This window comes from Equus asinus, chromosome 6 (genome assembly GCF_041296235.1).
Source record: "Equus asinus isolate D_3611 breed Donkey chromosome 6, EquAss-T2T_v2, whole genome shotgun sequence".
Lineage (NCBI taxonomy): Eukaryota > Metazoa > Chordata > Mammalia > Perissodactyla > Equidae > Equus > Equus asinus.
In genome coordinates, this window is record NC_091795.1 from 95,247,686 (window position 1) to 95,275,094 (window position 27,409).

Here is a 27,409-nt window from a genome sequence, read left to right on the forward strand (position 1 = left end):
GCGCACAGCCCCCAGGATCCTCATGGTGAGGAGAGCCGTGGAGCAGAGACAGGTGCTCAAAGAGGTGTTTCTCATCACAGAGTGGTTTCAGGGCGCTTAGAATAATGATACAAATTTGCATTTCATCTTTGTCATCACCCAGCCAATCTTGATCATCTACCTGGAAAACCTCCTCCCTCTGATTTTCAAAATCCCTGTCTTTCTGTACCCTCCTTATTGAGACATGTTTCAGCACCTAGGTATATCTTCACTGAGCACCATGACTGTAACATTCCCAAGCACAAAACCCTGGCACGTTTTCTTAGGTGGAATCCATTAACACTTTCCTAAGCTTCAGTAAAACAGTGTTTACCAACAAGTTACCAAATATCAAATATTGTTTTTTATTCAATGTTTTATAGCCTGTCAGACCAAATTCTCCAGTCTTTAAAGTATACCCACTGAGATTCAATCTTCCAGCTCCCACCAAGCAGGGTGGCTTCTCCCTCCTCCTACAGCCTACACAACCAGCACACCATACTTACAGCCGGTCACCTGTCTGCCCTCTGTGCCCTGCCCCTCCCTGTCACTAGAGCAAGCTTCTCCAGGGCACCAGACCACGTCTCATTCAACTCTGTATCCCAAGTTCATCAAGCAACAGCTGGTCAAGTGGTTCTCAGCAGGTATTTGCCCAAAGAACAAGTCACTTCAACACTCATTATCACTGTTTAGAACACGACTGTTTTTGTTTGTTTTATTATCGTTTTAAAGACTGCCCTATTTCTAGATTCCATTAGAGGACAGAGTATCCTCACTCTTCAGCAACAAAAGCTAGTAAGACAAATTTTCGGGATATTCCAGGAAATAAATATGCAATTCTTTCTTTAAATGAAATAAAAGACAAAGAACATGAATTACTCTTCAAGAACACTTAAAGTAAAAAGCAAAAATGAGTAAAAAGCAAAATAATGTATATCTAAGCAATTCTAAGGGTAAACACCCAAATGTGGTTCCCAGAACCTACTTTACACACAGAGGCCTCTTCACACCTGCAGAGAACAGCAGACGTGAGAAAGTGTTCTTGCTAAGCAGGCTGCCATTGGGGCACAGCGCAATGTGCTCCAGGGGTGAGGGGTGGAGACTGGGAATGCTAAAGGGGGACATACAGAACTCCCACACATGCATAAACACATGCATGGCCACCAGCTCCTCTGTCCAATGGCTGAGTCACTCAGGCTCCACATTTTATCTCCCAAAATATGAATTAAAAAAGTCAAAGCTGTTCAAACGATTTGAAGAGCATGGAACACACACACATATATAAACTCATCCAAAAAGGAAGTAATGGAAGATTCATCATTTTTAAAGGTTACTGAGCTCATGCCCATAAAAGGCCACATAGTTCACTTTTCCACAAGTAGTCCGTTGCTACCCAACTGATCAGTTTGGGCAAAATAAAGAAAAAAAAGGAAATCCCAGAATAGCTTCTTCTGAAAAATAAAATATCAGCAAGGAAGCGACCCACTTCCTACACTGCCTCACAGAAGGTTACAAGGATAAGAACTGAAGAAGTAGTCTGGATGTTAAACACAAAGTAAGAACTTTGAGTCTCTGTAAAACAATTCATCTTGAAAAGTCTACAAATCAGTGGTCTTTTTCCGTCCTATGAGACTGTTTTTCCAAGCTTGGGGCTCTTCTTTAACCCAGGATGAATCACACAGCACATCTTCCTTTGCTGTTTGACATCAATTGCTTTAGAAATGCAGTGTCACCAAGGCTGCCCTAGGAATCCCAAAGCAGGGCTCTATAGAATTCAACAGTGCAGTCCATGGCTGCAGACATGTGGCAGGTGAACGTGGTACGCATTACAGATTAAAAAATAAATGTCACGGCCCCTTTCCTTAAAGAGTATACAGCTCAGTGAGAGACAAGACACAATATGAAGGATGCCATCATGGAGATATGTGGAGGGTACAGTGGTAACACAGGACGAAGAGAAGTAATTCCATGAGGGGAAGACCAGAAGGACTTCAAAGCAGCAGCTGCATCTGAGCTGGGTTTTAGTGGGAACAGAAGTTGGGAGAAGGCACAGAGGGAACAAAACGACATTCTAGGAAAAGGGAACAATGTGTGCAAAGGTACATCAGCGTGGGGCATGGCCTGTTTAAGGAAAGGAGAGTAGATATATGTGGCCATTCAACCACCAAAGATTTCTCCCATCAATCTACACCCTCCACTTGCACTGTCACCAGGCCAGGCCAAGCCAAGACAGCATCATCTCCGGGCTGCCCTAGGACAGGACCTGTGTACCTAAGTGATGGCCCATGTCCACTCCTGTCCCATCTGATTCCTCTCCACAACATGCAGAGTGACCTTGTTAAGACAGAATGGAATTGGAGGAGCCTTCCGGGATGTCTCTAACCAATACAATTCTCTCTCCTCATCATGCTGTTTTGCCTTTTCACAGCCACACTCACTCCCCAAAACACTGTCACATATTTGCTCAAGTATTTACCGTTTGCCTCCTCCATTAGAACTGAGGGTCTGTGAGCATAAGAAGCGTGTTCTCCTTCTGACTGTATCACCTGAACCTCAAATAGCGCCTGCACATAGCAGGAGCACCATCAACACAGGCTGAATGAAGCCTCTGCTTAAAACTTGTCAAGAGCCCCCCGATACATTTAGGATAAATGTAAAACCTTTAACAAGACTTTCAAGGAGTCTGCATCTCTCAGGCTTTCCTGTCCGGTTTCCTTTCAGGCTGCTCTCCCCTTCACTCACTATGTGTGAGTCACACTGGCCTCTTCCTGCCTCAAGACCTTGACTTGGCCCAGAATGCTCTTCCCCTCCTCCTTATCTGCTAGCTCCTACTCATCCTTTAGATTCAGAATACATGTCTCCTCAAAGAGGCCAGCAGCTAATTCAAGGAGTACTTGAATACCTACTATGTGCCAGGTACTGTATTCTGGCTGCTAGAAAATACAGCAAGGAACAAAACAGAAGAAAGAGCAGAACCAGAAGGACCTACAACTAGAACACACAACTACGTACTGGGGAGCTTTGGGGAGAAGAGGAAAAAAACATAACAGAAAAAAGAACAAAAGCCCCTGCCCTCAATCTTCATCTAAATGAGGTCCTTCTACTATATTTTTAGGTTCCTATACTTCAGAATACTTTTTAAAATGTCCAATTGTAAGTCTGTTTGCTTAAGTCTGACTCTCCTACTTGATGTGAGCAAGAACTACACCTGTAACGTCATTACTTCATCTCCAGCATCCAGGACGGTGCCCAACACACAGCACATCTCAGCGAAAGTGAGTGAATGAGACAGGGCCTGTTTATAGTAGTGACTGGGGGTCAGGGAGCAGAGGGAGGATGAGAAGACCGAACGACAGTGAGGCTGAGAGGTGAGGCCTGGTTGAGAAGCGCTGATGCACATGGCAAAGTGGAGTACTCGAGGCAGTCCTTGGACGTGGAATTTCTCCTTCTCTTCTACATACAGCCTCCTTTTGCTCATCACTGTCATATAGGATTTTATAGGATAAGGAATATATGAAAGTATTCTCTTAATTTAATACATCGCATTAATACCATCTGATTTCTCTGTTAATAAATAAAAACATCTGAGAATCTGTAGCTTGCCTCTCTACAAAAAGAGCAAAAATGAATACATTTGATAATTACTGTAGATTTTTATATTTTTATTTTTTATTGAGATATAATTCTCAAACCATAAAATTCATGCTTTTAAAGTGGTTTTTAGTATATTCACAAAGTGGTAATAGTCATCAGCACTGTCTAATTCCAGAACATTTTCATTACCCCAAAAAGAAACCCCGCACCTATTAGCAGTAATTCCCACTTCCTCCTTCCCCTAAGCCCTGGCAGTCACTAATCTGCTTTCTGTCTCTGTGGATTTGCCTATTTCTGACCTCTCAAATAAATGGAATCATATAGTATGTGGCCTTTTGTGTCTGGTTTCTTTCACTTAACACGTTTTCAGTGTTCATGTGTTGGAGCATATGTCGGTACTTCATTCGTTTTACTATAGATTTTTTTTTTTTTAAAGATTGGCGCCTGACCTAACATCTGTTGCCAATCTTTTTTTTTCTTCTTCTTCTCCCCAAAGTCCCCCAGTACATAGTTGTATATTCTAGTTGTAGGTCCCTCTGGTTGTGCCACGCAGGACACCACCTCAGCATGGCCTGATGAGCGGTGCCATGTCCGCGCCCAGGATACGAACCAGCGAAACCCTGGGCCGCCGAAGCAGAGTGCATGAACTTAACCACTCAGCCACGGGGCTGGCCCTTAGATTTTTAAATGAGTGTTTATTTTCCTCAATACAATACTACAGATCTACCAGAAGTCATAAAGAAACATCTGAAATAACATCACAACAAAGAAAAGGAACTTACTTGCATTGGGCATGAAAATATTTGATCAGATTCTGAAGTAAATCCACTCCCTTTTTAATCTTAATTTCATTGACCTTCAGCAGATACTGTTAAAAAACAGAAAAAGGAAATGACATGGATATAAGCAGAATATGAGTTTACTGTGAGCTTCTTAGGACAGATCATCTCTTCTACTTGTCTGGCATCTTTTACTATGGGTACAGCCTATGTACCCATATTTTCCGAATGCCATAACTAAAAGTTTCTTTTAGTTCGGTGCCATATGAATTGGTCATATTGAATTGGTGCCATATGATGGTCAGGTAATTAATGTTTAAGTGCCAAGAACTCATAATAAGGCATTCTGTCTTAACCTGCTAGGAGAAATGTTCCTTTTAGCTGCACAGAAGAATGATATGGTTAGAATGAATGGGATTCTAACCATCTTGAACATGCCTGTCTGCAGACTCTGTCCCAGGTCCCTTTCTTTAGACAGGTCATTGTCTAGAACACTAGGCTTTTGTAGTGTCTATAATCCTAAAAGACTTCTTTGACACTTAAAAAAAAGTGACTGTTATAAAAACCAAATTTTAAATTGAAATGAATTAAAGCCATTTTTAACTTGGGGAATTCATTAACCACCACAAAGACATCAGGAAGCCCCAGGATCTATAAAACCAGCACCAGGAAATACATTTGTTCTTTGCTAAAGGTTTATAGAACAAAGACTCCATAAATTCCCTATCCCCTCCACCGTCAGGATACGGTATAAAGAACCTGAGAACATGTCATCTCTGAGCCTGGATGCCTCTGACAGAACCACTGACCACACAGGCTTTTGAGCTGTAACCTGGGAAATTCACATTCAAGTGTTCTCTCAGGTCTGCCATGCAGCTCTAAGTAGGAGACGGGAAGCTGCTCTGAAAAGACAAACTACAAAATTTTCTTTCACCTACATAAATTGCCTTTAATGTCTTCTTCTCCCTCCTTCTTTTTTATATTTATTCACTGTAAATTGAATAAGATGTCTAGTAATGTATCAAAATGGTTAAATGGTTAATTAGATAGTTGGCAATGTGTCAAACTTTAAAATGTGTGTACCTTTGACCTAGAAATTCTACTTACAGGAACTTGAGATTCTAAGAAGATAATCATGAAAGTTTACAAAGATAAAATAGAAAAGAAGATTCCTTGCAGACTTGTTTGTAAAAGTGAAAAATGGCAATAACCCAAATGTAATGAATGGGGAATTAAATATGGCGCATCCATACCAAAAAAAAAAAAAAAAAAGCTATGCAGCCATTAAGCCAATAAAACAGAAGACTTCCTGATATGGAAAGATCTCCATGACATACTACTGAGTGAAAATAATCAGGTTACAAAGCACCAGTAGAGAACAATCCTATTTATGTAATTATTTTTATAAATGTATACATAGGGATATATGAAAGATGTTTAGTTAGATGTGAAAGTGGTTATCTTTTGGTAAGTAAAATTTGGCGTTATTTAAAATTTTTTAATATATTAAATATTGACCACATATATATATATATATATATATATATATATATACACACACACACCAATTTTTTAAAGTACATATTTTTATAACCATAAATAAGCAAGACAGGCTCTCTCATACCTTCTCTATCCACAGAAGCTCTGTATTACCTACTTGGCATACTGAACTTCTTTATAAAATTCATTTTGAAGAAAAAGTTCCACAGCTTTAAAATAAACACCTGAAAACCATTCTTCTAGATTCTTCTTCCTGAGCAACTAAAATTTAAAACAGCTAAACAATGTCAAGCATTAAAAAGCTTGAGAGCTTCAGTTTGCAGAAACGGTGAACAATTTTAAATTATTTGAACTGCGGCAATCGATCCACTTTGAGATGCTGGTCCTAGGGGAACTGCTTTCCCAATGCCCTTTCCTACCCATGGGAAGCCCTTTCCAGCCTGTGTCTGGCCAGTGTCTACTCCTCTTCAGATGTGCCCCCTATGTCAACTCCAACTTCACTGCCAGTCAAGCCCACCTCTGCTTTTGTACGCAGAGCCCCACTCCACTGACTGTCAGCTCTGCAGAGGCAGGAACCCCGCTATGCTTGGCACAGATTGGGGCCTGACAACTCTCTGGGACCCACTCAACAGATGGCTCACGTGAATGACTTAGAGGCATCAACCAGACAGTGTATTTCCAATAAAATAAACTGCTTGACCAGCCCACACGATCCACTCACCTAGACCCAGAAGAGGAAAAGTACCTAGTGCTGGGTGCAGACCAGAAAGCAATGACAGAGCTGAGTGTGGAACTGGCACCCCTCACTTCACGGACATGCTAATAACATGCTAACTGAGTTTCATAACACACTAACCACTTTTTAACAAGCAGTCTCCCAGAGTTTAGGTAAACAGATTTCCTCCTTACTGGCCAGAGAGCACAACCTGAACACAAACACACACCCTTTCCAAATCCATTCTTTGTAAAAACAAGAAAAACTACTACTTAATTTCACCCAGATTAAATAAAAACAAAACCTTGCATTTGTACAGCACACAGCAATTTCCTAGTCCCTGACTCCTACTGTCTGGGCTGATTTCTACAAGACTATGTGGAACAAGCCAGGCAGGCATTATATAGGATGTCTGCTTATAAAACATCCACTATAAAACAAGTATAGAAAAACATCCACTCTCCTATCTACAATAACACTTTAGCTAAAAATTAAAAATATATATATTAAAAAAAACTTTCTAAATTTTCACTTAATGAAAACCAAAGCAGTAAAGGAACAACAGAGGAACAAAAAAATGAGACATAAAAGACAAGAAAACCAGCAGACGTAAATCTAACCACATCGATATTAACACCAAATGTGAATGGATTAAACAAGCCTACCAAAAGGCAGAGACTGGATTAAAAAACATGATCCAAATATAGACTATCTATAGCAAACACATTTTAGATTCAAAGATAGACACAGGTTGAAAGTAAAATGATGGAAAAAGAAGTTCCATGCAAACAGAAACCAAAAGAGAGCTGGAGTAGCTATACTAGCATCAGACAAATGTCATAACCCTGCTCCCTGAGACTCGTTCTCCTCCACTGACCACTTAAGACGTTTGCTCTGGGAATAACAACGTATTTAAATATACTCCTAAGATACACATTTATAAAGGCTAAGCTCCTCCTGCAATTAAGAAACAAACATTCCAAAATCAAAAAGTGCCTTTTGGATTAGCTTTGCTGTTGACTGCTCACAGGGAATCAAGATCTGGCTGAACTCAGTTTCAATACCTGTCATAAATATCACCCATGCTTTTTGCACATTTAAAACACAAGTCTGCACTGCTGTAAGACGAAACACAAATGCCGTCAAGCTCAAGTGGCTTCACTGCCACGGCCAGGAGGAATGAAGCCTCAGGCAGAGGTGGGAAATGTTTCCACATGCCGTTTTTACAAACAGACCCACAAGCAAGGCATAAAAAGGCTGGAAGCAAAAGCCTTCATGCTTGGTCTCTGATTTCTCCATCCCTAAGCCTCCAGCAGAGAAATGCTCTCAGTGTCAGCCTGTGATTTTCCCCTCCCCAAAGCAAGGGCTCAGGCTGCAGGAGAGAGCGAAGCAGAGGAGCTCCCCAAGGTACAGGGCCTCTTGCCTTGCTGAGCGTCTGCACAGTGAGCTGGTAGAATCTGGGTGGAAGCACTTTCAAAGGCAGGCGGCTTGGCTTCTGTAATATGCTCTCACACACTTACGCAGAGAGGACGACAAGCTGCATTTTTTCCCAGGTGACGTCTCACAGCCCGTCCCTGATCATGGATTCCATTGGTACAATGGGAACCGATACATTTCATTAAAAAATACCTAACGAGGGAGTTTTTTAGTTCAGTTCCAGTGGGAGGAGATGAGCCTAAGTATGTATGTGAGGCCAGAAGGGACATTCTTTAAATTTAGTTTTTCCCTACCTTTAATAAAAGGTTGGTGTTAGATTAATCTAATCCCACCATCCAAGAGACTCAGGCTCCCCCAATAATAGAAATGGAACAGAGTCCGATAATGCACATGGTGTTTTCTCGGAAGCCCCTAGGAGAAGCCAGAAGGCAATGTTCCCCAGGACACGGCAGGCTCACCACAGTACACGTGAAGGTGAAGGCTGGCTGCCTGCAGCCGTGGCGCCTGGCACCTGCCACCTCCCAGCCTCTTACCTCACACATCTGTAGCTGGAAGAACCGCCGCTCCTTTTCCATCTCTTCAGCAATTTCAGCCCCACTTATTTCAGTACGAATCATCCCGTGGAGCTTGGCATGTTCCTTTTTCTCCTTTTCTATTTTGGTTCTACATGTGAAAAAAGCAAGGGTAAATCGAGATGCCTCCGGCACGGCGCTCCACACTGGACAGCCTTGCAGGGATCCCATAACCCAGCCTGCAAGGCAAACGCTCGCCGAGCCTGTCAGGAACAGGACAGCCTCTCACCTTACTGGAAAGGAAAATGCATTTAGTCATAAAAATGTCAAACTTGGCCTTTCTTGTTGAGTATTTTCTCAACAAATACTTCCTGAGCACCTACTTTGTGCCTGATGTGGGTCAGAGGAGGTAGAAAGTCTGCTTGTGCCTCACTTGTGTGTCTGCGTGCAGCCCAAAGGGGACTGTGCGGCCAGTAACGGTTCCCCACCTCCCAGTTCCCCTCCTGCTCCTACGTCAGTGAAGTCACGAAAAGGACAGTGCTCATCGCCACAGAGGGAAAAAGCAAGCTTCTCAGTTCTTAAGCTTCACTCCTCTTTCCACATTTATCTCATGCTTGAGCTGCATTGCCTAAGTGTCAAGTGTGCAGCTCAGGGTATAAACTGACCAACTGGAGCACGTCCAAAGAAGAGTGACCAGGGTGAGAAGCAGCCATGAAATCACAGCAGTTAAGAAGCAGTTAAGAAGGGCTTAAAATAGTCAATGAACTTTTATTCTAGAAAAAAGGAGACTAAACAAAAACCACAGAAAGCACTCAAAAATATAAAGGCTGCCACGAAGAGAAGGGGGTAGACGTTTTCTGCAGAGCCTCAAGGCAGACACTAGAAGACACAGGCAGCATTTCTTAGAAAGCTGTTCAACAGGAAATGGGTTACTTTGGGTTTGAGTGTCCCATCATTTGGGGAGGTGGTACTTAAGAAGAGGCAAGAAATATCGTTTCTAATTCTTGCTTTTTACCTTGAGGCACAGCATTGGGCAGACAGTAGGTACTCGACAATTGAATGAGTAAGAATATAATAAACACACCACCATAATGTAGGGATAGTTTTAGATGGATCCAGGCATAGGAGGGCTCGAGGTTCCTGGGACTACAATTACACAGCTCCAAGGCTCCCCATGACACCATCTCAGAGGGATCAAGACACAGACCAGACATCGGTCATACCCATAATAATCAAGTATGGAACAATTGTACAGGAATTTCAAAGATGTCTAAAGCTGTTTGTTACATATCACATGGCCTCTTGGGATAAATCAATCTCACAGGTAAACAGATAAAGAGTTAATTCCTTTATCTATCCTAGAATTACTTCAAGTTTTAAATGGTGTTGCTCCCTCATTCTCAAATTCTGCGATTTTGTGAGTAATTCGGTCCCCATCCTACCTATGTGTGTCGTGATTTTACAGAACGTGATCTCATTCCCCTTTCAGAACCAGAAGGCTCTCGGACAACCCTCTTCAGAAACCCCTTCACACTCTGCTTCATGCACAGAAGCATTTCCTCTAGGCACTAAGGGTGGCAGCGAGAGCAGCTGAATGAAGTCAAATCTACCTTGTAGCCCTGGCTCAACGGCCAGTAGCAAACCACTGAGTCTTGGTTTCCCATCTGTGAAGTAGGAATGGTGATCCTTCCCCTATTTATGCACTGAATTGGTATGCACATGAAGGATGCTAAAGGGCCAAGGATAGCAAGATGGGAGCCTCTTGGGTTGACTGATCCTCAAGGTATTCTAGTTTAACACTCTGCCTGTGCTCATACATGAACATATGCCATCAGTGAAACTCCAGAATTTGAGGATCCAAGCAACTTCCAGGATGGAAAGTGAAGACTTCCAGGATGGGACAAGTATCAAAGGTTTGGTTTGAGCTTTGTGATTCTTCACCACTGAATAGATACCCAAAGCTGGTGAAAGAATGCAAACCCAATTAAATACTTGTAGTTATGTCTGGAATGGCTTTCTTCTTTATACGTCTTACTTTACCAGATGGTTTCATATTAAAGTTTCTCTTTCTACCCAGAAAACTCTATGTTATTAACCAAATGCACAGCGATTACAAAGCAAACGAGACATTTAAAAATATTTTCTATTTTACAAGTGTTTAAAATTATTGAAATCATTATCCCCACAATCACTAGCCCAATTCTATCTAGCTCAATTCTCTCTATTCCAGGAATGAAAAACTGATCAGAAATATTACAACTGCCTGAAGTCAACCAGTAGCAGTAGTCTTGCCTTCGATGGAAGCTGTGATGCACATCCAGGAATCAACAGACCCATTCCTCATGTGCTTTTGGCAGATGAAGCAATCAAATTAAGCGAAGGGAAGGGTGTTCCAACAATCTCTATTTCTAAAACCAAGGGGTCAGGAGTTCCAGACAAATACAGCCACAAAGTGAAAGGCAGATGGCTTTCACAAATCACCAGGAAGATAAAGTCTGAAAATTGTGCTGCTGTCATAAATGGTGGTAAAATGGAGAAAGTGTTTCGGAAAAAAAGGAAGGAAATACCTCTTGAGAGAAATTGGCCTTACCTTCCTTCAACTCACTTTCCTGGAAATAATATTCTGTAACCATTATGACATAATAGAAAGGAACAAGGAAAAATGTGTTTAAAGAGGTTAACATCATTGAATTTAGACACCAACTATGAAAGCATTTGGCATGCTAACAATCACAGCAACACTGTTCTAGTGAATTCTTTCCTTGATTAAGGTTTATTTAGACAATACCTTCAAGCAATAAAAGCTCGATCTGAAACTGAAATATTACCTACGCTTATTTTCTGAAATGCAAACACTTACATTTTTGTTTCATAGTCCTTCCAAGCTTTATCAAAAGGCTTTTTCAGATCCTGTAAACAGAGAGGCATAAATTAAACAGGACTAATCATTAACTTCTGGGCAAGATAAACTTACTTATCCCTAGGCTAGTCCTGAAAGGCGCATTAATTTCTCTAATAAATGATGTATGTGATCCCATGAAAAATAAAGAACTTAGAGCACAGGGTTTTAATTAGACTAGTGGTGGTACTTCCTTTTTTCCTTTCTCTTTAAAAGTTTTTATTATAGAATATACCAATGTACACAGAGGAAAGTGAAGAGAATCATGTAATGTACTCATCACCCAGTTATAACAAGTATTAACTCATGACCCATCTTGTTTCACCTATACCCTACCCTCTGTCCCAGGATTATTCTGAAATTAAACCCAGAAACACATAACATTTACTCTGCAAGTATTTTAGTGTATCTCTCTAAAACAAAGGGACTCTGACTTTTTCTATTAATATAGGAATCTCTCCAACACATGTCACTCTGATTTGGGCCCAACAATAAGAAGACAAAAGCCATTCGTCTTCTCCTGAGGTCTCTCGATTTCACTCTTCTGTCTGGAACATAGGACCTCATACATAAAGCCTGGCTCAAAAATATACTGAACCATTAGAAATTCTATCAAATGGTTCCACCTATTTACGCTCCCTTTACAAGGTTCTTTTGGAAGACAGAATCCTTTTTGTGGAAGGGGCTCATTTTTTTATTTTTTGGCTCTTCGTTGGCCTTATGCCAAGGCCCAGCCCCTCAGCCTGGCCTCGAAGGCGCTCCACAAACTGGCCCTTCCACCTCGTAAGCCTCATCTCCCACACCTGCACCTCAGCCGACCCATGGCTTCAAGCTATACCAAAAGCTTCATGAGCAGTGTTGTGTCATACTTCTATAAATCTGCATGTTTTCCCTCTGCCTTCCATTTTTCTAACTTGGCTGACATGTTCTTCAGGTTCCAAGGGGATGATGAGCAATGCTCCCCGGTGTTCTAACAGCTCCCCAGGCCCACCCCACCCACCCCAGCAGCTCTCCTGGCACCCTCTGTGAAGGAGATACTGAGAGGTTCTGCAAAGGACCTTGAGATCAGCCAGCCTGGGCTTCCAAATGTGCCCAGATGTGACCAGGAATTATGGGCAGATCCAATCAAAGAACTCAGTCTCCTAAGAACTCAGGCACAATCATCTCCCTTTCACAGCACACAGCTGTTCGTGCCAAGGACATGCAAAAGCAACTTACTGCTCAGCATCTGGTACCCAAAAACCACTCAAGCCCTGACTGTTTCTCACTCATGTACTCGTGAAACAATTCAGGGCTCCAGTGTTTATACATGGCAAAGCACTTTCTAAACAACCAACATCCTTCGGAAGACTGAAAAATAAAGTCAGCTCAAGCTTTACTGGCGCCATTTCCCATCAGGAAGCTACCTTCTTGCAAGGATCCTTTTCCCAGTGGTCAATCAGTGACACACCAGCTGGAAAACCAGACTTTTCCACACAGGTTTCACTGCCCAGCTGACAGAGCCCCAAAATACTTTACAATTTCCAAAAGCGTGGTTTCTTTCCCTTCACATCCTCCTAGACTACCAGCAGGACGACAAGAAAGGCCACAGGTCATCACTGTTAGGGCTGACAGGTGGTGCTAGGATAGCAAATCAGGGAAACTGAGGCAGCAAGCAGCATCCTGCCATCCCAGTTAGAACGCATGAATGTGGCTGCTCCCCTGACAGGCCAGTGTGACTGTGATTCCACATTCCACAAAAACGGTCCCCCAACGAGCAGGACTTTTAACGTCATACCCCTTTCACTCCTTTTAGGTCCCCCTTCAGCAAACTGTCCAGAGGGAAAGAGATGATGTTGTTCATATTCTGAATCTAAAAAACAAAAACAAAAACAAATATTCAAGTTCCTTTTTAATCTAAAGTGAGGACACAGTAAGGAGGTTAGAGAACACTTGGTAATAATTAACTTGCACTTAAAAGCTGACCAGCCCAAGTCTGACAGCCTTATTCTTTCTGACATTCTTTGTAATGATTTTATCTCACAAATGAACATACAGACTAGTGAAAAGTCTACATGTGTCTATTTTTCAGAATAATAATAATCTTCTATTATTAAGTCAAGAAGCTTGTGAAAAGATAATCATCACAATGAAGAAAAAATAATTCAAAACAATCAATGACAGAACCACTTTAAAGATCCTGGAATACAGATGCACACCCCTACTTCCTACTTTCTACTCGCTGGTGGCTCCATCCGACGCCCTGGGGCTGTGCTCAGTTCTCAGGCCCCCAGATTCCAACCTCCCCAGCACAGCCCCATCAGGGGAAGCCAAAAGGAAAAACAGAATGAAGAGGGCTCTGTCTCCTGTGAACATGTATGGCTAAATGTTGAGAGAGAACGAGAAAAAAACTGAGTGTGAGAGTGTGCATGCGTGTGTCACTGGGGAGAGGGAGATAAAGGAGGGACACAGGGTCTTGAGGTCCCTGTTCTTCTCCCTGAAGCAAGAAAAGAGATGGTGGCTTAGTAAGTTGTCACCACGGATTAAACCGAGCAGAATCAAACCTCCTGACACACACTGGGAGCACACTCAGCGCAAGCAAGCCCATCCCTGCTGACAGTTCAAATGTGAGCAAACTGAGAAGCACGGGGCTTCGTCAGGAAGGACCTGCAGGCACAGCCCCGCCGTGTTCTGAACCCTACAAGACTCCCTCCCAGATGAGAAAACAAGCTGAAGACCTACTTTCCCACCCCCCAGGCTCAGACCGCTCCCTTAAGTCAACACAACTGCCAGTTGGCCCTGCTGGGGCCTTGTGGCACATGTGTCACTGTGGGTACATGCACTAGATTACAGGCCTATAAAAGGAGAAAGACAAGAGTGAGGACTTTGGAACCTTATGCATTCATTCCTACAATCAAGCAAAGAAAATTTTATTTTTAGTAGAATTACCTTGAAATGGAAGACCAACTATAGACAGAATTTTTAAGGCAATATTGGATCTGATTTCCATACACTATTCAGCATATGAACTTCCAAAATGGAGAAAGAGGGGCTGGCCCTGTGGCTTAGTGGTTAAGTTCAGCGAGCTCTGCTTCAGCACCCACGTTAGGTTCCTGGGCACGGACCTACACCACTCATCCGGGGCCATGCTGTGGACATTTCCACACATCAAAAAATGGCCATTTCAATATAAAATAGAGGAAAATTGGCACAGATGTTAGTTCAGGGCAAATCTTCCTCAGCAAAAAAACATGGAGAAAGAAATTTACTTGAAAAACACCGGGAAACTGTGTAATAATGCCTGCACCAACCACCAATCCTGCCAAATAAATGATCAATTAGTGGCTGCCATTTCAGAAATGCCTTTTTTTGGGTAACTTTTCTCCTGGGCATACAGAACTCAACATTCGTCACACACCTGGCACTCCTCCAAGGTGTAATGCAGTCAGCCATGACTTGGAAGGATTGGCCTTAAGAGGTAAATTCTCAAATACTGAAAAGCTGAGTTTAAGGCGAGGTCTTGTGGATGACTGGGAGGAATGGTGACAAATAAAAGGCATGCTGGTGAATAATCTCTGACGGCAAGCACACCTGGGTTTCCACGTAAACCGCGGCAAGAATCAACACAAGTGAGGAGCACAGATCGGCCACAGCCCACACGTCTTGTTCCATATTTCCACTGCCTGCTAAGAAGCGTGCTGGCAACTAGCGTGCCCAAGCCAGCTCGGCCACCCCACGCCCCTCCTTGCCATTCTCACCACCCTGCTCTTCGGCTGGGCCTCACTGCCCTTTTTCTGGCCTGAGGCAATGGCTTCCCCTGCTCCTGGCCGCCGTCTCCTCGTCTCTGCCCGCCCCACTCCTCCCGCGCAGTCCTGTCAGATTTATCTGGTTGTCCCTAGTCAAGCCTAAACTTACTCCTGCATTTGAGACCCTCCAGAACGCAACCTCATTTGCCACTTTCCACCTTCACATGCGGCCAAATGAAACTCTTTGCTGTCCTCTGCTCCCCTGACTCTACGCTTGTGCTCCATTTGTTCCATCCAATGACACGTCTTCCTCCCGTCCCCACTGTTCAAAGCCTTCCCACCCATCAGGATTACTTAGATGTCACCTTCTCCATTAACATCCCCAGTCTCCCAGTAGGAAGTGACCCCTCCCTCCCCAAATCCTCCAATATCTTCCTCTTAAAAAACTTCTTAAGGTACTTGACAGGCTCTACCCTGCATGCATCTTATCACTCACACCATAAATCCTAAAGGGTAGCTTCACGCGTACCTCATTTTTATATTCTCCATAGCACTTAGCAGAGAGCTTGGTCCAGAGCAGATCTTTGATAAACATTGGTTGCATAATCAATACAGTTAAGTATTTTTCTGAGCATCTAATATGCAAGAGACAGAATCTAGAGACACATCAGTACTTTTAAACCAAACATCGTATAGGGAAGGCAAATGTGAATTTGTTAATTCATTCATCATGCAGATATTAAGTGCCTATTGTGTAGACAGCAACAAGCTAGCTACAAAATAAACACAATGCTTCCCATCTTGGAGGAAGAGTAAATATATACATATGAAAAATTAAAAAGTCTAAGACATGCCACACGCAGCTATTTTACAGATCCCAATAGCTCCTTGTGGAAAGAAACGATGACTTTGTCTTTGAACAGTCAGGCGGGTTAACCTGGGCTTGGGAAGAAGGCAACTGTCTCGGTTACTGAACCTTGAGACACTGCCCATTCACCCACATGACCGTACAGAGCCACAGCTGGAGTCAGATGCACAGATCAATGCAGTCCTGATGGCTGCGTGGAGAGGAGCCAATGCAGCACCATCTTGGACAAGCCATGTGCAAGAGACAGGGCAGGAAAACAGCTCGAAGGGGAGGGTGAGAGCTGTGAGGGTGGCAGGCTGAACCAAGGGCACCAGAGCAACTCAGTTCACGGCGGGTTGCGGGAAAAAAGAACAAGGTACTTGCAGATTAAAAATCCTATTTCTAGGAAGAACTTTAGTAGGTTTTTTTACAACAGATGTATCTAAGCATGCATGTATTCATGAATGAGGAAAAACAAGATTCTCTACAGCAGGGGAAAAGAACCTCCATCAGAATTAGGTTTGCACATCTACTTTAAGACTATTCGTTATTTAAGTCAAATAAGAACTTAGGTACTGATGACAGATATCAGGGTAAGAAGAGGTAAACTAAGGTTTGGTATCCAGAGTGAAATATGAAAGTGGAGAGAGTGAAAATTTGTGGATATGCAAACACACTTGGCCGGCTTGCTTTCATTCTAGATGTGGGGATAGGGCCCACAAGTTAGTGGTGAACATGACATTAAACAGCCATTACAACTGTGATAAATGCTACAAAGGAGATGCGTAGACCCTTAGGGAATGACAGGAGATGAAGCTGGAGAGGTACAGAGGGGTTAGGAAAGAAAGATGGATTAGACAGAACCTCAGTCCTCAGGAACTCAGGGTTTAATAGGGGAGATAAAGCACCTACTTAAGTAAGTAAACTGCCAATGTGAAAACTCTAAGAGCCATAAATAAAACACCGTGGGATTTCCGAGAAGAGAAATTACTTTTAGTCTGAACACAAGGGAAATCTTTGCTGACCAGGGTTTATGTGAGCTAGATCTCCAAAAGACAGGGAGAATTTTGTCTTGAAGATGGGGTGGAGGGTATTCCAGGCAACAGGAACAGTGTGGAAGAGCAGGCAGAGTCACAGACGTGGGAGCACAGCAGCCATGTGGGCAGAGGGGCAGAGGAAGATAGTATCTAAAAAGAGAAGTCTGGATGCCAGATCAGCTATGGGGATTCTGGCCTTCATTCCAATCAATTTTTCTTTCTGGAGTTATTAAAATAATCTAAAATAAGAAACTATTCCCTAACCAGAAAATAATTAGCTAAATTATTATAAAAGAAACAGAAAGTAGTTTAGCAGTTGCCTGGGGCAGGGGCTAGGAATGGAGACTAACTGTAAGAGGACATGAGGGTCCCTACTGGGGGAAGAAAATGTCCCCAGACTGATTTATGGTGATGGCTGCACCTCTTGGTAAAGTCTCTAGAAATCACTGGCTTCTATACTTGCAATGGGTGAATTTTATATGTAAAATATGCTTCAATAAAGCTGTGTTTTTTTAAAGAAATTATTACAAATATAAACAGTCCTCATCAATGGATTTGTTAACAAAGCTTCCATACTCCTGGACGTTAGCCTGTGTCTGCCCTCTGCTTTTACACGCTCTACATATGTCACCGGCACAGCACAGAAGCATTTTGACTCAGAGTGAGCGTCTCAGGAAACGACGGCTCTTGTCTCTGCCCAGGCCCCGAGAACAAGTGCACTGGAGCCCAGACGTCCTCTCTTGGCAAGAGTGCCCTGAAGCACGGAGGCCGGGCTCTGAATCCTTCTCTGACTATGTGTGTTGGGGCAGCCCAGGATCCTCAGGCCCACAGCTAAAAGAACCATCCTCCATTCTGGCCAAGTGAGATGAAAACCACAGCCAAAAGATTATTATACATCCCTTGTGCTCAGCAGCTCCAGCCTCAATTTATGAGTAATGAAATTTTTATGATCTATGAGAAGAATTAAATTATCCCTGGGCAACCCAACTAGAATATTCTCCTCAGCGTCAAGCAAGAATCAGGCTTTCTCTTATGCTCTGACTTACTTTTAAGAAGTATGTTATGTAAAATGGCTTTTTAAACACCACGCATGGTCTGGATACAAATTATTAACCTTAATCACTGCTATTAACTATGGATCTAATACCAACAGCAAACATGCCTTCTTTAAAGTAACAATCCTCCCTTCTCTCTCTCTGTTCCTGGGTTCATTTAGATATGTCTGACAAGATGAGTCAATAAGTTGTCAAAGGTCTGTAATCTCACAAGGAGAAATAAAATGATTCAGTCAGCAGGGCTGGCTTCAGTCAGCAGGGCAGGCAGCCAAGCAGGGCTATCAGAAACCAACAACCACCTCAGGATGCTAATGTCACAGCGATTGGCAAACAAAGACAGACAAGGAGATTGGGGGGCTAGGGAGACATAGCGGCCAAGAGCCATATTTCATGCTTTTCTTCCTAATTATTTTATCATTCTGGTCTTAAAATTCCTTGACTCTATCCTTGTTACTTCCATACTCTCCAAAATCTTCCCGACCTTCCCCTCAAAAATTCCTCAGCTCACAGGGGCACTGTCTCGCCTGCTCCTTTAGCCCCTGGTCACTGGTTACCACCAGCTGCTGATCAGCCAAAGCTCCACCTTGGGCCCACCTGCAGCCGTGCCTCAGGGAACCACAGTGCTGCCTCTCCTGACTTAGGCAATGAGTAAGTCTGCTTTGCCAAATGATCTCGCCCAGGGGATCCGTCTAGAAGCCTCAACCTAGATAGGATTCTCACATCATAGCTCTCTATTTTTAAGGAGCAGCCAAAAGAAGACAGAATCAAAACAGAAAATGTCCCTGGGTAGACTCTTCTTGGCTCTACGCTCCTGAATCTAGAAAAGAACAGGTGTCCTCAGGGTTGTCCCCCAAAACCCTTAATAGAGCCTAACTCTCTTTGCAGATTATCAGCTTTTCCTTAAAAGACCAATTTATCGCTATATAAAATATGGCCAAAGAATCTTTCCTGAAACTTATTTGTGTCATGTAAGTTCATTTTAATATGCCTAATTTATGAGAAACTTAGAGGTAGAAAAGACACTTTGAGATCTGCAGGGTTTTTCTTTTTAACTTAAGCAAATGCTGCTCAATCCCAGAGTTAAACAGATAAAACCAAGCCTTCAAAGAAAGACAAACCACCTGTTCAACCTTCCATAGGGACAGCAACACCTCCTTGTCAGAGGAGGGAGAGCCGCAAGAAGACCTCAGACCTCACTGCTGCAGTTAAGGAGAATCTTAGCAGAGCTTTCACATCAGCAAGGACACACACATACGAAACAGCCATCACCAGCTGGAAGCTTCAAGTCACCTCCAAGAGCTGGAGCCTAAGACCCAGGAGGGTCCGGCTGCTGTTGCTAGGGGTGATATAGTAGCAGGTAAGGCATTACACCTGTGCTGTCCAATATGACAGACACTAGCTACAAGTGCCCATTCAAATTTAAATAGGTTAAAATTAAATCAAGTTAAAAACTGAGTTCCTCAGTTGCACTAGCCATATTTCAAGTGCTCAAAAGCCACATGTGCCTAGTGGCTTATATTTATATTGGATAGAGCAGATACAGACCATTTCCAGCAATGAAAAAGTTCTATTAGACAGCAACACTTTAGACCAAGGGCTTAAAAAACTTTTTTAAAACAGCTTTATTGAGGTGTAATTGACATACAATGAACTGCACACATTTAAAGTGTACAATTTGACAAGTTATGACATATATATATATGTATATATACACACACCCAAGAAACCATCACCAAAATCCAGACAGTGAAATAGCCACCATCCACAAAAGTTACTTTGTGCCGCATTTGCAAGCCCATCCCCCAGCTCCTCACTCCTCAATCTCCAGTCCCCAGGCAACAATGATCTGCTTCTGTCACCATAGAACAGTCTGCATTTTCTCGACTTTCATATATGTGGAATCACATAGTATGCAGTCCTCTTTGTCGGCTTCCTTCGTAATTGCTTTGAGATTGAGCACACCTACTTTGACATGCGTCCACGCTGTTGCATCCAGAGCTCAGTCTTTCTTGCTGAGCAGTATTCCATCATCTGGCGATATACTACAATCTGCTTATCCAGACACCTGTTGACACACTTGAGTTGTTTCCAGTTTGGGGGCTACTACAAATCTTAGAAATAAAGCTGCTGTGATTATTTGTGGGATGGGGCTCTCAAATAGTGGCCAAGAGGCCTTTTTAGGAGGTGACATATGAGCAGAAGGTGAAGGAAGTGAGGCAGAGAGCCATGTGAAAATCTGGTGGACGAAGATTCTCGGCAGAGGAAATTCCTAACATGAAGGCCCTGGGGCAGGCGCGTGCCCAGTGAGTTCAAAGAACAGTTTTCTACGTTCTTTCCAAAGGCTGCTTATCTGAAAGAATGGTTACCTAGTCAGAAAATTTTGGCGAGAAGCAGAAGGTAGTAGGTAAGATGGCCTGAATAAATCCCTAAATGGCACAGGGCCATTTAATCTCATTTAATCCTTAAAACTACTCTGAGAAGTAGGTGTTATCCTCATTTTACAGATATGAAAACAAAGAAGGTTAAGCCACTCACTGTGCTCCCAAATTACACAACTAGGAAGTAGCAGAGCTGAGCTGTGAACAGTGAAGCCAGAGCCCCATCCTTTTACCACCAGGATGGCTGACCTTAGAGTTCAGTCTCACACTTGACACAAGACCAGAGCCGGATAAGCTGAGACTGAATACACGCTGCCCTCCCAAGTGCCGTCCACGTCAGAACTTCCTTCTATCCCTGTTATACAGAGCAGTTTGTCAGATGCGTGCGAGGAAGCTTCACAAAGGAAGACCGTCTAGTTACTTTCTTTTTTGGTGTAAGAGAAGAGACTTCTTCCCCGGAGCACGACAGCCCTGCCTAAGGTCTACTGCACGCACGTGCGCGTGCTCACACCCACTCTCTCTCACACCCTCACACAGGGCCCTTGTGAATATGTGCTCCCAGGGCAGGTTCTTTGGCAGCAGAGCCACTCTGATGGTTTAATTAAAAAGGAGAGGGGAGAGCCCTTGCCAATCTTGAGTGCTTAACACAAACTGAAAGATCAAAACCAGCCAGCTGCCAAAAACACATCGGTAACTTTCACACCAGAAGAAAGAGGGGAAACAGCTGACCTGGTTTCTGCCTTTAACGTCAAGTCACTGGCAGCCAGGCTGCTTTGATCTTTCAGGTTCTAAGTAGAAAGAAAACACTGACCTCCTGCCCCCCTCTTCCACTGGAGAACAGATGATGAAACTACACACTTGGGACTACCTACAACCCTGCTGAAAACCCACAGACGGCCAACTCGGAGAGACAGACAGGTCAGCACAGAAGAACCCAGGATCCATGCAATCCACAACTTCTAAAAACCACAGAATGCTAAAATATTTAGTTAAGCCATGAACCAAAAATAAAAGCATCTTTTCAAATTTATTACCTCCAAGAATCCGAGGTTAGAAGGTATTTGCTGGCATCAGCTGGACCCTGGCACCCTGGCCTCAATCTCCCCAGGGGGAAGCGTCGGAAGCACTGCACCAGTATACACTACATGTATGTGTGTATACAGACAGTCCTCCAGAGCAGCTGATTCCTCACCATCAAGGGCAGCATCCCTGGGGAACTCACCAGAAATGCAAATAGAATCAGAAACTCTCAGAATGGCGCCCACAAAGGAGTGTTCTAACAGCCTCCAGGTGCTGCTGATGGAGTGAAGGTTGAGAACCACATCCAGTTGGGATGGTGTGGGGCCCATGGCTTTTCTTCTAACAAGTTTCAGGTGATGCTGGTGCTAGTCCAGGGACCACACTTTAGAACCCCTGCTCTAGGGCAATGCTTCTCAAACTTTAATGTGCCTTTTCACGCTGTGGGGATCTTATGAAAACGGAGATTCTGGTTCAGTAGGCCAAGGGGAGAAGGGCCTGGGAGTCTGCATTTCTAAGAAGCCCCATGTGATTCCACTGAGTGCAAGGCTAGGGCTCCTGGGGGCGCAAATGAAACGAACTATGTCCAAGTGCTTTGTAAACTAGAATCTGGAATATACAGGTATTGATACAGTTTGCCAAGGTTTAGATTTTGAGGAATGATTAATAAACAGCTGAAAATTCCCAAAGAAAGAGGAACACACAAGAAAAAGCTAGGACTTTGACTTCACCCATATAAATTTGCTGATGACTCTCCCCGGAGAGGCAGGGGCTTGACTCTTGGGTAAGCATATCACCAACAGAAGGAGACACAGGATGCACAGCCTTCACAGCTCACAGCCCCTCTCTTCTGCACCATCAACCTCTTCCAGCCACCAGCTCCTTCCCCTGAGGCCTAGAAATAGGCTCAAGTCTCTCTCATCTAAAAACCTTCCTTTTTTCACTTTCTCCTTCCGTTATGAACTTCCCCCCAGAACAGTGAACACCTGCTGTCTCTCCTCCTCCGCGTGATGTCTCCTCATGCTACTGCAACCTGTCTTCTGCCTTTACAGCAGAGTCAGGGAAACAGTCATTGTGCCCTCCTGATCACCAAAGCCAACAGTTACTCATCAGAGCTTCTCTTCCTGCCCCTCTGCTGCCCAGGTGGTCCTCCACCTTCATTCACATCCTCCTAACCCAGCCTGTCCACACCTTCTCCCTTAGGTTTCACAAAAGATTTTTAAAAGCCTGAGGTCCCCTACACCATGGAGGGCTACTTCCAATAGCCAGCAACTGAGAAAATATACAATGACAAAAGAAAACAAAAAGAAACCCTGTTTTGAGTTCATTAACGCTTTCAAACGATTATTTTATAACAGCATGTCCTCCACACATTTGACAAGTCGTTAAAGAATACGTGCAAGGCGTGTGTTTGTAAGCTTTGCAATCATGCTTGAGTGCAGATGGACCTGAGGACATCTTGTGATAGCCCACAGGACTCCCCTGCCCCACCTTCATCCTAGGGACCCAAGGCTGGGCTGGAGTCACTGCCTCACCTTCTGGGGCCTCACCCTCAGGGCACTGTGGCATCTGTACAGTGGCTATCACACCACACATTGCATTATAATAAACACATCTGCGTGTCTCCAAGCCAGATGAAAGTTATTAGCGCTTACTGCCCCGTATAGCACCAGAGCACGGCCCAGCTCCCAGCAGGTGATCAGTCACTCTTTCAGCTGAGCTCTCCTCCCATGCCCAAGGCGTCGCTCCCACCCTGTCCTCTCCCCCAATGGCTTTTGCCACTTTCTCTGACCTCTAGAAGTCAGTGTACTGTGGGCATTACAATGAGGTAACACTGCTTCTCCCAAAAAAAGAAACAGCATCAAAGTACAATTTACACATATTAGATGGCTAAGCTACCACCAAAAACACATTTGCCTGACATTAGCCTTATTGTTACTGTTGTTCTGGTCAAACTAAGGATGTGCTTTCATTTTGGTCAGGGATTCTAACTGTAGGAAGTAGCTTACTTTGTCTTGCGAGTCTCAGACAAAGAATTTCCAAGCAGACATTAGGCCTGATTAAAACATCAGTGGCAGAGGTTGCTGGGTGTCCAAAGTAACTGTCGGTAGGTCCATCCATGAACTCTATTCCCCTCCAGAAGTCCTAGCCCTCAGCGTTCCTCACTCAAAGCTCATAGATTCTTACTTTGCCTACAAGTCTAACAAGCCAAATCATCTTGTTTTCCAGCTCAGAGTGCTGTGGAACAAGAAACACTGGAGACTCTGATAGTGGTAAAAACCAGCAATTAGCAGGGAAAAGAGTGTCAGAATATTAAAAAGCAGATGTCGGAAATGGAAAGTTGATAGTCTGGTGCCAATCTAGGGCAGATATTCCCACATACCACGTACAAGCCACTGGGGCTTTCTCTAGAATTCAGCACAGTTCATTAATCTATGTCCAAAACAATGGTAAGTCTTCCCCCTAAAATTATGCTCAGTGCCCCTGTTTAATAAGAAAGAATGCAAGGCATTTTAAAATACAAGACATTTCAACAAAAGCAGTTAAAAGAGAAGAAAGTTTATGGAAGTACTGGAGGTGAGGACCTCTGGTTCAAGGATCTCTGTATGAAGCAACGAGCTAAGCGTTATTAATATAGAGAATCAGCTCATCTCTCACCTAAGATTATGGTGCTGGGAAGAGAGGCTGCTGCACTATTCCCAATGCAGCAGGGTGGGAAGGCCTCTCTGCCAAGCACCGCGTGCATCATACAGACAAAGCCGCAAGCTACCACTCACCCCAACAGAACCTTATCAGATCTTTACTCCATGGCTATAATGTCTTCTACGGCCAATCACGCGTGTAAAAAAAATTCATGACTTATGTGTATGTTGGTCAGTGGAACCCTCAGGTTCCCCTTTTGATGTGAATAAAGTGAAATTCCTCAGCCCTGGGGCTGCTCTCAATTCTCGCACTGGAACTCCATCCTCAGCTCAGCATCCGCTGGCCACTACTTTCACCTAGAGCAGCTTCTGTGCACTGAGAGTATAAATTTCACTACCAATTCTCTGAAATCAGAGACAGAGACCACATGTCTGTAACGGACCTTTCCATCCTTTAATGCAGCAATTCATTAAAAAGCCACTTCTCAGCACAGAACTTGCTCTTGGAAAATCTTTCCAGGATTTTCACATTAATCTGGTAAGAGGAAAAGAACCTAAGATGTTGGGTTGACTTTATAACCAGTTTAATTTCATACATGTTACATTTCCAGAGCTGCCTTGCTTTTCCCTTTTTCCTGCATTATTTGCAGAAAAAAATTCATAGACTCTCTGAAGGTGAGAATCTCACCCATTAGTAACAAAATCTCACTTTATATCAAGTTGGCCTTTCCTTGGAGATGTTCAACTGCTCCATGAACATTCTTTCAGGCTGCAAAGCAGGTAGATGGGAATTATTGTTCTTTCTGGACAAGAGGTAGAAGTGGGAATCTTGGCCATGCAGAACTGAAATGTTTTTTAAAGGTGTTTACTGTTTTTTTTCTTTTTGAGGAAGATTAGCCCTGAGCTAACTACTGCCAGTCCTCCCCAATTTTTTTTTTTTTTTTTTTTGCTGAGGAAGCCTGGCCCTGAGCTAACATCCATGCCCATCTTCCTCCACTTTATATGTGGGACGCCTACCACAGCATGGCGTGCCAAGCGGTGCCATGTCTGCACCCGAGATCCGAACCGGCGAACCCTGGGCTGCCGAGAAGCAGAATGTGCCCACTTAACCGCTGCGCAACCAAGCCGGCCCCCTAAACGTGTTTACTTTTTTAAAAGTAAAAGCAAGGCTTTAAAAATAAGAGACAGGACAGATATAATGAAAAATAGGAATAAGAATGGTATAGAAAACGCCAAAAAAGGAGAATTCTCCCATAACCAGCTCACTCTCAGCAGCAGCTCTCAGAAGAGGCCACTTGGAGCTCTGAGGGCCGTGCAGCCTCAACACCGGCATTGGCCTGGAAAATCAGGCCTGGTGAATGCTAATTTTGGCACAAATAAGAGCTTTTCTCTCTCTCTCTGATATTTGCCAGGAAACAGGATCAACAATCCTAACTCCATCAAGTAAAAGCCGAAACTAAGGTGATGCACATGGACTTAGAAAGCCACTATAGCCCGGACATTAGTAGGTCAGCATAACGACACTAAAATGTCACCCGTGTGCTAGGCTTTTAATTTACAAAACACCTTTCCCACTCACTCCTTTTAACTTGATGCTGGTCCTATGAGGTCCTATGAGGCAATGGTTTCTCATTCTTCTTTTAAGATGAGGAAACCAAGGCCTCTGGCTGACCCACGGCCACTGCAACAGTGCGGCCCCAGTCTGCATTTCTCTTTATGTTACACCTTTCCCTGCACTGCATTCTCTTCTGTTCAGTCTTTTTTTTTCCTCCCAAGGAGTTGACAAGAAGCCTTAACTCCTTTAAATACCACAGTGAAAAGAGCATGGGTTTGGAGTTTTAAAACCTAGACATGACTCCCAACTCTGTCCCTTGGGGGCTAAAAACTCGGTCAGTTACTTAATGTGTATGCGCCCCACGTAAGATGAAGGGAATATAAGCTATCTCGTACAGCTATTAGGAGGCTTAAACGAACTACTGTGAACTACTACACCCTTCACGCCTAGCCCAGTGCTTTCTGCACCATGGTGCTCATCAAATGATGGCCACTGATAACTTACTCACTGCAGAAGGGTGGAGAACAACTAGGCCTTGCAGGGATTTCTGAAGCGCTCAGAAGTGGTAAAGCTGTGGGCTGGTGGGCAATGTACCAGTCATAATGTCCAGGCCCTGGACATCAAGAAAAAGAAGGAGCTGCTTTCATTTTACCTGCATAGCTGCTCATGTTGATAACTGAGTGCAAGTTAGTTTGTTCAGGATTCCACCATATGGCTCTTCTACATCTGGAGGCACACGTGCAAAAGCTGGCAAGGACTTAGAGCCGTCCCAAGGGAGAGATGAGCTCTTTAAACCACCCAGACCCTCAGTTATCTAATCTATAAAGTGGAGATAACACCAACTCACATTATGGGATTGTTATAAGGACTAAATAAGCTAAGACGTGTAAAAGCAATCAGCTGTACTCTATATACAAAACCAGGTTTGGTGTTACCTCCATTTTACAGCCTAGAAAACCCAGGTGTAGAGAGCAGCTGAATAAAGAGCTAGTTGCTTGGGGTCGGGGGAGAGACCCCAGCCTTCTGCCTCCCTGTTTCCTACACTGCCAGATCCTGGGCTGGCTGTTCTCCGAGCCACCTGCTCGGCCGCCCTGTGGCCTCCCTCTGCATCCTCCCGGGATCCCTTTCACTGCTTTCTTTCTGGCTGGATCCTGTTTCCTGACTCACACATCTTCCTCTTTCTTGGCTTCCCTCTTCATTTTGCTAAAGCACGTCCTTTAGGAGTTTCAGAGAAATAACACATGGGAGCTAAACTTTTTGAGCCTAGCATGTCTGAAAATATCTCTAATTCTACTCTCATGCTCAGTTGGCTGGGTAGAATTCCAGGTTAGAATTACGCTCCTCAGGATTTTAGTGGCATTGCTCCACGCCTTAAACTTTCCAGTGTTACTGATGAGACGTCCGATGCCATTGTGATTCTTAATCCTCTTCGTGCTTTCTGGAGGTGAGTAAGATCTTTTGCAATTTCACAAAGAGATGCCTTGGAGTGGGTGCTTTTCCCTTCTGAGCCGGGCACTCTCGAGCCCCTCAATCTGGAGATGCAAATCCTTCAGTTTTAGAAACTATCTTTTGTACTGTTGCATTCACATGTCCTCCTCTCTGATTTTCTGTTCTCTTTTTGTGAAATGCCTGTCAGCTGGATGCTGGACCTTGAGGATTAATCCTCACTTCGTCTTCTATCCATTTCCCACTTTTCTGT

General features: G+C 43.7%; 1 protein-coding gene across 10 annotated transcripts in view; it reads right to left on the reverse strand.

Moving 5' to 3' along the window:
- The window catches only part of ASAP2 (ArfGAP with SH3 domain, ankyrin repeat and PH domain 2), a 177,223-nt gene that overhangs the window by 62,412 nt on the left and 87,402 nt on the right, over positions 1–27,409 (reverse strand). For all 10 annotated transcript variants that reach the window (XM_044771922.2, XM_044771918.2, XM_044771926.2 and 7 more), the window contains 4 exons: positions 13,232–13,306; positions 11,416–11,465; positions 8,577–8,706; positions 4,395–4,480 (listed from right to left, as the gene is read on the reverse strand). In XM_044771922.2, coding sequence (XP_044627857.1) covers positions 4,395–4,480; positions 8,577–8,706; positions 11,416–11,465; positions 13,232–13,306 — 341 coding nt within the window. The remainder of the gene's footprint in view (positions 1–4,394; positions 4,481–8,576; positions 8,707–11,415; positions 11,466–13,231; positions 13,307–27,409) is intronic.